We start from the raw sequence: 12,587 nt of genomic DNA on the forward strand, positions 1-12,587 counted from the left end.
CCAAAGAATCGAGATCTCAATTTCAGTGAAAATAATCGTGATCATCATTTTTGCCATAATCGAGCAGCCCTACTGCTGTTCACCCGACCACTGAACAACCTCCATCCATGCTTTTGTTCTTCATCATCATTTTTAATATGCAAATGCAAGAAAACTGTGAATGATTTCTGATGTTTTTGCTGTTTCTGCACTGAACTGAAGTCTAAACCAAAACTGCTGCTTTGTTGTAGTTTTACATGAGGGATAAAGAATGAAACCAGACGACTGTACTGGGCCATTTCCCCTTGAATCAGCACAATTTGTCAACCGACGTCATCAAGGCAGACATTTGGTTCACTTTAGATCAAACATTCTTCACCAACTTTTGACCATATCCTTTTTAACCAGCTGTTGTGAAGTGATGAACATCGATGCTCCAATCACGGCTGACAAGGTCAAAGATGTTGACTCAGCTGACTTTTTTCAAATGGAAACAAAACTAAATGCATGAACTTCAACAGTTATTTGAGCACAGGCAGGAAAACCCAGCAACCTCAGCAATGACCTAAAACACAGTTTTAAAAATAACATGTAGGGGAAATTAGCCAAAAAAAGCAACAGAAATATTTGCTGAAAGGCCGTCAGCCAATTTATTTTGACATGATTATAAAGGCTGAAACAGTCGGAGTGTTTCACTGGCGCCAGAAATGACAAACGGATACAAACATATATTTAGGAATGCATGTACGTACAAAGAAACATATTAGAGGTCAGAATCAGCAAACACCCCACGGTACTGTGTTATCACCACACAATATTATTGTATTCTTTACATTTTCAATACGCTGAGTTTCAGATTACGTCCTCTAAGTTAAACTGTTAGTTTTCTTGCTGCAAAATCAGACTATCGATCACAGAAACACTGTGACTGAAAGCCAACATAACTGTTGCCATAATACAGAGTCAAGCTGCTACTTCTGCTCCAAGTTTGTGATTAACTGGGGTAAAGTTGGCAATTACAGGCAATCAGTTTCTGATAAAACACCAATAAACTGTGATAAGTCATCAAAAATCACGTGTTACTGTCTGCTTAGACATAAATTCACATTTAACTATTACATCTGCACTCAGCGAATGTCCTGATTTATACAAATACCAAATAAAGTAACATGTTACCAACCAAAATACAACCAGCTGGTAGCAAGCTGAGCGCACTCTTGTAGAGAACCAGACTCGTTAGTCTGGTGGTATCGATTCTACTTACCAGTTCCAGCTGCACTTGCACTACAATCAGATGATTTTAGTTCACGGTGGTGGGAAACAGTCTACAGCATGGATGTGGCCGTTACTTTTATTTTTGTTGGGCAAAAATGCAAAAGTGCGAGTACAGGGGAAAATGCATCCAGAACAGAAACAGCTGTATTATGGTGATAACACGACTTCAGTTCTTTGCAAAGCAGACACGATGGAGCTAATGAAGACAACCTGGCCAACGCACAGAGCAGGAGAGCTAATGTTACGATTGTTAATATCCCAGAGAAGTCTGAGGGTGATGATGTATTTGGCTACATCATCCCAGGCTTTATGGGGAGGAACACTTCCAAGCAACGGTCATCATAGAGAGAGCACACTGCTTGGGAAGAGCGGTGGATGGGGTCCAGCTTATCCTTATTAAGTTTCTCAACTACAGGGATGAGGACAAAGTGCTCCGCTCGGCCAGAGACAAAGGGACTGTACCTGGATACTAGCCGAGCCTCCTTTTACCTGCACTACACCATCGAGATGATCACTTTCAACAAGGTGAAGAAAAAACTTTGAGAGAAGAACCTTGAGTACAGCAGCACCTATCCCACCAAACTGTGGCTCTGACATGAAGTTTTTCCTCCATCTGAGGTGGAACCTTTCCTGTCCAGTGTGGAAGAGGCCTACAGTAAACCACTGTTACACATGATGATGTAAACGTTGAAATGAGAAACTATCAGCTGCACCTTAAATGTCTAAACACTGTTTTGTTATATGCAACAACTGGTTATCATGCGTGCTACTTTGTACTATTTTCTGTGAACTGGTTTGGTTGTTCCTTTATGAAGCTATGACAGTACTTCTGAACGCTCCGCTGAGGCGCTCAAGGTTAGAGATGGAGTCCTACCTGCCCGCGTTTTTGTCATGGGGAGATTACAGGATGGCTTTTTCTTTTTTTTCCTCTCCACTCTCTCTGTACCACGTTTGACTCTGTAAGTGTTGGAAATCGTAAACATCTGGCAACAAGTCGCAGGCTTAGTCAGACTCTGAGCTGCTCTCCTAACCAGGGAAAGATTCATTTGCAGTGTGTAAACTGAACAGGACGGTTAGACTGTGTTTGATGTAGAGGGAGTAACTCCCCCATCAAAAAGAAGAAAGCATTAACATATCTTAAAAAACTCACCTCACTAATAGAGAACATTTAAAATCGTGCAGAGACTGGGTCGGCCATGTTTTTTATTCGTTATCCAAAGCTAAAGGTGTGGCTTATTAATAAAAACCATAGATGTTAAATTCAACAGAGAAAGACAAACATGGCAGGTTCATTTTGATAGACTGTGTAATGGACATGAACAGAATAGTACTGGTATCCTTGTATGGCCCACATTTAGATGACCCACAATTTTTTAATAGTTTAATACAGCAGGCAAAGTCCAAAGTGTTTGGGCGGTGATTGAACCCGTCAATGGATCGCTCCATGGAAAACTAGTTTCTATATCTCCGACCCGGGGCCTGACAGAATTGGGCCTAAGTGATGTTGAGCAGAGAATATTCATTTTATTCAACTGTTCCTAATACTCACTGAAGAACTGACATGTCTTTGGCCTCACAGACACTCCTCTACCATTTCAGATCACAGTCCTATAAAAATGGAATTGAAGCTTCACCAACCTGAGCCTCTTTCTCCTCCTTCTGGGTGGAGATTTACAGGATATTTGCTAGAAGACCTCAAAATTATTACTTGTATGAATACTAAACCAGACGTGTATCCAGAGGTAAACCTAAACACCTCCTCACATTCAAACATATGAGAAGCACTTAAAGCTTATATGAGAGGTCACATTATTTCACATGTCTCATATAAAAACAAACATAAATGCTTTGGAGTTCCAGGCTTACTGGAACGCTGTGATCACAATGACCCTAACCCTAACCCTAGCTGTGTGGATTTCAGTTCTGGATACTTGGAGATGTTGCGTCTCTAACACTGCACCCTAGTCGGAGACACTTTGTGTTGCTTACATCGACTGCAGCAAAAAAGTGTGCACTTAAAAACTGGAAATCAACAGAGCCTCAGAAACACTGGATAAACGAGCTGTCATCATACTGCACTCCCCAAAAAATCCTCCATTCAGTCCGGAGGAAATTAACAGAGTTTGAGTGGACGTGGATCCCTCTCTGAATTTTCTAACACGACTGGACTTGAGGGACCGATCAGTGCTACTCTTCACTGGTTTGTCTACAGCACAGGTGTCGAACTCCAGGCCTCGAGGGCCGCTGTCCTGCTCGTTTTCCAACTAACCTGCCCTTGAAGCTTCATATTGGCAAAGCACACCTGATCCAGGTAATCAGCAGCCAGTAGGGCAGGGATATCTCAACAACAAGCAGGATGCTGGCGCTCGAGGAGCTTGACACCCCGGGTCTATGCTTTTACTTATTTATTTTATTCTATTTTGTCTCTGTGTCTTATTTATTATCTTTTAAAACAAAAAACAGAATGTCCTGCTGTAAAGCATACTCGATGCAAACCTTTGTTAATTATTGTATGTACTTAATTAAAAAACACGCCTAGAAAGCAGGGACGTCACAATACCAGAAGATTAGTAGTGGGAACAGTCCCAGTACAATTATGTGATTCCCATTTTGATAGCAAATTAAAATGACTGTCCCAGCTATGTAACCACAATCGTCTTTAAAATCAGTGACACGGTGGTGATAGACCACGAGAGGACACGACACAGCCTGATGTTAGCGTGGCTGCTGTAGCCTGTTAATGCTACTGTGAGCTAAAACAGCAGTTATGTTAGCTTAAGCATTTCTACAATGGCCTCAGAGAACACTTGTGTGTCTTTCACAGTAACAGAAGGGCAACACTGGAGGCTGCTTGATGTTGAATTGAAACCTGTAATTCTTTGAACAGATGCCAGACGTTCAGGTGCTCTGGTAAACTGGGAGCATTTTCTCTCCCAGTATAAAAAGCATGATAGCACTGGTTGCATATTATCCATTGTTAACCTTTGGTCACTGACTTTGAATAAAACAAACTTTCATACCCGACTCTGCCCTTCTTATCACTGAGCTGGAGCAGCGCTGCCTAGCTGTAGTTTTCAGTGTGTATGCTAGGTCCTTATTCTTCTTCGTCACCACCAGCTGCATGCATGTGCTGCCCCCTTCAGTTCCAGCAGAACTGGAGCCTCGGTAAATATGCTGCTCACAGTACCTTATACTAAATTATCCATCCGTTCATTTCTTCCATGTGTCCACTTCAGAGTAACTATCGTCATGTTATCAGAATTTCTGTGTCAAAATCAATACGGGCTCTGGTCACAGCCCAATAAAAGATCACAGTTCTGTCATATTCAGTTACTCTTATTGGCTCCTTATTAAATCCAGAGTCAAATTTTAAAAAGCTCTGATGCCCATGGTTTTTGGGTTGGGTCTGCTACTGGTCTCAAGTGTAGATAAATGGGAAGGTTGTATGAGGAAGAGTGTTTGGCTGAAAAACCTGTGCCAAACCAAACATTTGACTGATTACGTCACATGAATACGTTAAACAGATTAATAAGATTATCCAAGTTACCAGAACCAGTCAAAAACAAGACAAAAGTCAAAAAGCCCGTGGATCATGTTGGCATTTAGAGTTTTCTCAACTTTTTCTTTATTGTCCTGTGTGCATTCATGATGCCTTTCTTCCCTCCTCCATATGTGCTTATATGTCCCTAATACATGTGATTAGTTCTACCTGCTTTATACTGTGTGGTCTTTGGGGGTCTCCCGATGCTCCTCTTTTCCCTTTCCCATCACTGCCCAGCCAGTCACCGGCCGCAGCAGATGGCTGCCCTTCCCTCAGCCTCATTCTGTCGGAGATCTCTTCCTGTTGAAGGGCTCTATGTGACTGCTGGGGCTCTTACCTTTTGCATCAGCAGCTCCATGAACAGAACAGCTGCTGTGATCTAAATAAATACAAGCTACACTGAGACTCCTGCTATTTATAGCTCCATCTGTGGAGCATGCATGGATATATTACACAGTCACAGATGGTGTGTATTGGTCATGCTATTATTCTGATGTGTTGTTGAGATTCTGTCTAGAAGTCCACGGTGGACCGAGACACGAGTGTGTCTCCACGCAGAGCTGCTATTTCTACTGAAGCCCAATCCTTTTACACGTTAGACAGAAATATTGGTACGAGCGTAATTTTCATATGAATGAATGTTTCCAAATTAACCTCGGTTGCTACGGTAGTGTGTGTGTGTGCGTGCGTGCGTGCGCGCGCGCGCGCGACAGCCTACTTACGGGATGCTGAGGATGCAGCGCTGGAGTTGCTGATGATGTTACAAAAGACGGGCAGCAGTAACAAAGCGCTCCGATGAAACATGTTATCCGCACGGTGAACGAGACGAGCACAGACAACAAAGCAGGTGCAGGCGGGATCCCGTGCCGCGTTCCCTCCGCTGGGCTGTCTGTTGTTCCAGCGACACACAGCCGAGACGCGGTTTTCCTTTATTAGCAGCCAGGAGCAATGGTTGTCCGCCCACTGCGTCGTGTACGTCTTTGCTTTCTCTCCTGTCCCATCAATCTGCCCAGCGGCACCCCAGCTGACTTCAAACGACACCCTCCGGTACCAGCCTGTGAGCGGGACGCGACTGTGCTGCGGGCCGGGCCTCGAGCTCCAGGTGCGTGGTCAGACAGTGCGATGGAGGAGCAATCAATACACCGCAGGAGCAATCGATACACCCCCACTCTCCACAATACTTGGTACGGTCTGATATGTACAACAATACAGGGTTCTTTGAAAGGAGGGGGGACAGAGGGGTAACAGAAGGGTCCGCACGCGTCCCGGAGGGAAAACACAAGAGAGGTGGCACAAAGCACAGAAAGGCCTGGAACAAAATATCATCTTCAGTTTATTTTTAACATAAAAACATGGAAATCAGCCTCCACGACAGACTCACACCACAAATTCAGACTAAAAGATACATTAAACACACAAAAACAAAAGGCCTGAATTAATATATAGAAATGGTTCGGAGTAAAAACAGGCCAGTTTACACCATAGCATACTAAAGACAGTGCGCTCACACCACAGATGTGTCCCTGCTCCTGTAAAGAGCAAAGAAATAAACATAATGAAATATTCTTTAGAAATGATCACAAAGCAGCTCTTAATGAGGCTTCAAGGATAAATGAATGATGACAACTTCTTTGTCTTATAGTCAAATTTCAGGACTTCATGAAATCCTTTTTACAATGTAAGCGCATTTTTGGGTGACTTCACTTCATGATCAAAATCAATAAACAAACAAAAAACAGTGTAAAAAGTATTTACACTCAGGTTACTCTCACAAAAACAAGATTTAGACGGAGCTTAATGATGGTACACTTTAAGACACTGTAATCCTTGGCAATGTAACTAAATGACACATTTTCAGGTGTAATGTAGTTATTTTTATGTAACATTATTAACATTGTAACTATTTATATATAATTAAATAAATAATAATTAAACATAAATAGTTACTAAACCCACTTCTGTTAGTGTTTGTTTCTTTAAGGAAGAACAGGAGAGTGATTATCTTTTAAAAGATTTCATTTGTTTCAGCAGTTGAAGTTTCAGCGCTGGATCAACGGTCTGCTCTACACAAAGGATGACCCTGCAATACACTTTTATACCACAACAAGAACAAGTCTGATTATGACTGTGTTCTTCTACGATGTGGCCGGTCGTGCCATCCTGCGAGTGGATCTTCTCCTGCACTTCATCCTCGTCTGACCTCGTCTGCATCTGCTCCTTTTTTGGAAAAAAATAGACAAAGAAAAAACACCTCCCTAACCTAACCTCGCTATATTAATATTATATAGCAATTCTCAGCCTGTTGTTCTCTGCTTATTATCCAAGTCCGGGACATTCTGTTCGGACTCTCTTGGCACAGAGAAATATCGCCCTGACTTTAACTAGTTATGAAGTTTAAGCATGTTTGCAATTCCCTCTGCAGCTCAACATGTCAGTCTCAATATTCAACTCAATCATTGTGCTGAATTGATGCTGAATTGATGACACAGAGTTAATAAGCAAAGTTCCAATGTGTATATAAAAATCACAAAAAAAACTTTGCTAAATCATTTCATTCCTAACACACCGTCAGTCAGTTTCTATTCAGTGTGAAATCCAAACATAAGCCATCTTGAAGTATTTTACATAGTAAGGTTATATATTAATCTAAGGTTGCTATAGAGAGAAACCTAATGATTACATTCAAACAAGCGCTTAGCAACAGTGGGAAGGAAAAGCCCCTTCTCTGTTCCTCATGTTCCTTTTTATTCCCCTTTTTCGGTGGATTTCACAGTTTTTGTGTCTCTAACACTTCACAAAATGCTTGTTACCACTTTAATTTCACTTCCCATTGTCTCCCCAGCTGTGACCTGCTGAAAAGAAAACATGGCACCTGAAGACGGCACACTGAAGGAAACGTGGTGAACCAGTCACAGGGCCATGGGCAGTAAATGGTAAATGGCCTGTATTTATATAGCGTCTTACTAGTCCCTAAGGACCCCAAAGCGCTTTACATATCCAGTCATCCACCCATTCACGCACACATTCACACACTGGTGATGGCAAGCTACTTTGTAGCCACAGCCACCCTGGGGCGCACTGACAGAGGCGAGGCTGCCGGACACTGGCGCCACCGGGCCCTCTGAAGTGTCTTGCCCAAGGACACAACGACCGAGACTGTCCAAGCCGGGGCTCGAACCGGCAACCTTCCGATTACAAGGCGAACGCCCAACTCTTAAGCCACGATCGTAAAGGCTCATTGATGCATGCGAGGAGCGAGGGCTGGCCTGTGTGGTTTGAGCCAACAAACGAGCTACTATAGCTCAAATTGCCAAAAAGTTAAAGCTGGTTCTTATAGAAAGGTGTCCCAGCACACCGTGCACTGCAGAGCTGCTCCAGACCAACCAGGTTGACTATGTTGACCTCTGTCCACCACCAAAAGCACCAACAATGTAAAAGTGAGCATCAGAACTGGACCTCAGAGCAATGAAAGAAGTCGGTCTGGTCGGATTGCTTTTTACACTGCATCGATGGCCAGGTGTGTGTATGTCGCTTACCTGGGAACAACTGGCACCAGGATTCACTATGGGAAGAAGGCACGCTGGCAGAGGCAGTGTGATGCTTTTGGCAAACCTTGGGCCCGTCCCTGGGGTAAATGGTAAATGGACCGGCTCTTATATGCACTACTCTACCTGAGCACTCAAAGCACTTTATGCCTCATTCACTCATTCATACAAGCTCCTTTTTCCATAGTTTTTTCCTAGGTATTCTCACATTCATACTGCATTGGAGATTAACTTGAAGTTAGTATCTTGCCCAAAGATATTTGGCACGCACGCTGGGATCGACTCACCATCCTCTGGTTAGTAGATGACCTGCTTTACCTCCTGAGCTACAGCCATCCCCCTGGTGGCTGGGTCTAACTGAGTCCATGCATCAACGGGTCAGGGCTGTTTTTTGGGAGGAGACCAACACAATATAAGGCAGGTGATGATAATGTTATGCCTGATTGGTGTATATTTACTGTATAGTTAGCAGAAAGGTCAGGTGATGCATTAAATAATGATATCATCATCATCTGTGAACTGACATAATGATCACTTCCTTTGCTAGCTACTCTTGACCAACTATAAGCGACTGAGCAGCCCAAAACATAACTAAATCCACCTGCTGAAACCAACCAATAAACAAACCTCAACAAGGGACCCCAGACCAAAACATGAGCAAAACGAGTCAAAAAAGCCTAACTTTGAAGGTCCAACGTAACAAAACAGTTCTAGAGGTCAACCTGGAGGTTGGCAGCACAAAAGCCGGTAATCTAACTGTTCGGGAGATCAACCTGAAGGTCGGCCACACAGCCATTAAATATTCCTTATTTCAGGAGGTCGACCCCTGAGGAGTCCATGGCAGAACAGTTCAGGGCGCCAACCTCTGAGCCAGCGGCGACAATGGAGCAGTTGAGGATGTGGAAGATGGCGGTGACAGAGTTCAAGAGGCCATCCATGACACTGAAGATGCCCAGCCGCTGGCCTGGAAAGTGGCCGGTGACGGTGAGGTACTAGATGTGGATGTGCGGGCTGAGCAGGACCAGACGAGGCAGGATCAGACGGTGGTGTGGCAACCACAGGCGAGGTAGCTGGACCAGATGGCAGCGTGGCAGTTGCAAGCGATGGAGCAGGTGGTGGTACTGCAGGTGACACTGATGGCTGGATGGACTCCTCGGAACCTACAACAGAGACAGACGGCTGAAGCGACCCCTCAGGACCTCCAGCGGAGACAGAAGATGGTTGGACGGGCACCTCGGATCCTCTAGCTGGAACGGATGGCTGGAGTGTTTCTCCAGAACCTCCAGTGGAAACATGAGGAGGCTGGATGAGCTCAGCTGATTTCATAACTGACGCAAGTAGTTGCTGGCTGGCTCCTCGTCTGTTCTTTCTATCTAAAATATAACAGCACACTGGAGTAAACTCTCTATCATCTCACACTTCTGTTTTATCAGTTTTCTGTTTGACGTTTATTCAGCTGTGTAAAAACTATAACTTTAATCTCAGCCAAACCGATTTACTGACGAACAAATAAAACACTGAAAAAAGCCAAACGATAACATTTTTAAGTTATCTAAGTGACTTATATATCATGTTTAACCTGAGTAGCGAAAGATCACGGGGGTTTGAAAATGATGTGTCGGGAGTTTGCTGTTCTCGCCGGCTCTAGTGAGCCTTGAACTACCGGTCAGCTATCGAGCTGGTGGGTAACAGACGTCTCCGAAAACATCGGAGCGCTTTTGCAAATATGTGATGTCTTGATAAACCGACCAGATATTTGAAGTTTACACAGCTACTTTCTATAGTTGCAAACAGAGTTGCAGAATGGTACTGAGAAAGTCACTGTCCATCGGGGGTAGCCCCTCCCACAACCAGGGAAAGACTGACACACATCTGGTGTACTAACCCTTCCCATTCCTCCTTTCCGGAGCTATGCAGTCGATAGTGATTCCACAGCTTGAATAATTTCTCTTTCCTGTGTCACTGGGTCCGGCATGGTCAGGTCCTACTGGCACGATCTGAACTGGCAGACTGTGTGGAGGGAGGAAGGGGACCCAAAAGCAAACACTGAGGAAGACTGTGCTAAGGTTGCAAAACAAAAGCGAGCCTTATTTGGGCTGATTCATGAACTACAAAACCAAAAAGTGAGAACTAAGACCAGACTATGACTTTATAACTTTGACTGTGATTCTAACTGTGACTTAAACTGAGAAGTAAACTATGATTTTAACTGTGACTATGACACTAACTATGACTGTGACTGCATGGGGGGAGCGTAAGTAGGCAACCTGACAACTAACAGTAAGAGACACAAGACTTAAATACCCAGGAGGGTGATGGAGGGAAGTGAACACACATGGGGAATCAGCTGACACAATTGACCATAATGACACCACAGGGCAAGTGTAAACAAAGCACATAGAACATGGAAACAAGACTTTTGAAACAAACAGGAAACATGTCGAGACGCAGACATGCCATGAACTTGACAACAAGAACCACACAGGCATCAAACATGAACCAGGGAGACTTAGTACAGGGGGAGATGATATATAAGGATCTAAAAACCAAAGGACTAAAACGCCAACCTGGACATCGTAGAGATTTACTAGATAAGCTAAACTGAAACTAGAACACAAATGAATAACAAAATACAGTGAAACTCAAAAACGCTGCGGTCCCAGTACTGTGACACTCTGCTGGTTTGAGATCAGCTGACTGACCTGCCTTGAGAAACTCTTTCAGTTTTGCTTTGTGATTTGGGTTATTATTCATTTGCACTGTAACATGCTGTCTGATCAGATTTGCAGCATTTGGTGTGCACCTCAGAATTCAGTAGGCTGGTTTCACTGGCAGCTATACATGCCCGTGCCATAACACTGCCTCTAAACTCGTTGACAGATGATGAGATATGCTTTGGCCATTTCCAGTCATCGGGATACAACTTCATTTTGGTTTCATCTGTGCAGTTTGCAGATGTTTCCTAAGTCTAATCTGGCCTTCCTGTTCTTGAGTGTAACCGGTGGGTCACACCATGCTGTAAACCTTTTCTATTTCCATCTGGTGCCTCTTCATTGTAGGCTCTTACATGATATACAAACCTCTTGTTCTTGACTTGGTTAGATGTTGTGCAGAGGTTTTATTTAATGAATGGAAAATTCTGGAGTCATCCATTGTAGCTGTCCTCCATGGTCATTCAGGGTTTCTGAAGTCGCCGGGTTAGCCAGTGCATAGCTTCCCTGCATCCATGACTTGGTAAACAAGTCATAGTTTAGTATCTTATATGTGAGGTTGGAACTCACTGCAGACCAAGTCTACCTACATACCTGCTCAAAAGCATAGCTCAGGGGCTTGTGGCAGTTTACAGTTTTTATTTACAAAGAATCTGTTTAGTACATCTAACTGTTCTTCTTATAACCATTATGAACTACAGTCATAATGGTTATAATTGACAATAGATTATTGACAATAGAGCATATTAAACATATCCAATATTTCAGAAAAACCATTTTTGAATTTGATGGCAGGAACACAACTCGAATGTTATACCCTTCATCTAACATCCATGGCCAATTTGGAATTACTAATGAATTGCTGCTGCACAGGGAGAACGTTCAAATGTGGCGGGGCGTGGTCCGTGGCGTGGCTGTGGGGGAGGTTGGCGCACCTGAGCGGAATCAGCACGTCACTCCTCCCCTGCACATAAATGAACTAGGGCCTGTTGTTGTGTTGTTGCTGATGTGGATGTCGAGCTGTGAGCGGAGAGCTGCAGCTGTGGTTTGTACAGCAACCGTGTGTAAAGATGTCCTGAATGGTGAATCGTGGTCGTGTCCTGCCCCCTACCTGTCACACCATCCCAGTATCAATGGGCCCCAGCTGGGTTTTTAGCTACGAACCTTCTTGCTGTAAGTGCTGGAGCATACCAGACCCAACCCAGCTCAGTAGATACGGCGTGCTCAGGGTGATGGCCATCCAGATCCTCAGGCCAGTGTTTATGAAAATGACGAACAATATTTGTAACAACACTGACTCACACTGTACAGATAACCAAGCCTATTTCATCATTTCAGCATGTTGCTGCAATACATAGTTATTTTGTCCTGTTGCATGAGGTGATTCACTAGAAAATGCGTATGTGACAGGAAGCAACAACCAGATGTTCTGTCAGAAAAGGGAACTAATCTGGTCGTTTGCTAAGACTCCCAAAGTGGTAATAAATGTTTCCATAAAAGGACAGACGGCAGTGAGGAAAAGTTTAAATCATCCAT

The 12,587-nt window shown here is 43.7% G+C and overlaps 1 protein-coding gene across 1 annotated transcript in view; it reads right to left on the bottom strand.

Annotated features, from left to right (window-relative positions):
• The window catches only part of cntnap2b (contactin associated protein 2b), a 48,426-nt gene extending 42,510 nt beyond the window's left edge, over window positions 1–5,916 (bottom strand). Inside the window, exon 1 of the mRNA XM_085388040.1 lies at window positions 5,518–5,916. Within this exon, the coding sequence (XP_085244166.1) occupies window positions 5,518–5,599 (82 nt within the window). The 5' untranslated portion in view covers window positions 5,600–5,916. The remainder of the gene's footprint in view (window positions 1–5,517) is intronic.
• Between the last annotated feature and the right edge of the window lie 6,671 nt (window positions 5,917–12,587).

Source organism: Rhamphochromis longiceps, linkage group LG18 (genome assembly GCF_057381845.1).
Source record: "Rhamphochromis longiceps isolate RC_006_pf linkage group LG18, R_longiceps_female_GT1.1, whole genome shotgun sequence".
Taxonomy (NCBI): domain Eukaryota; kingdom Metazoa; phylum Chordata; class Actinopteri; order Cichliformes; family Cichlidae; genus Rhamphochromis; species Rhamphochromis longiceps.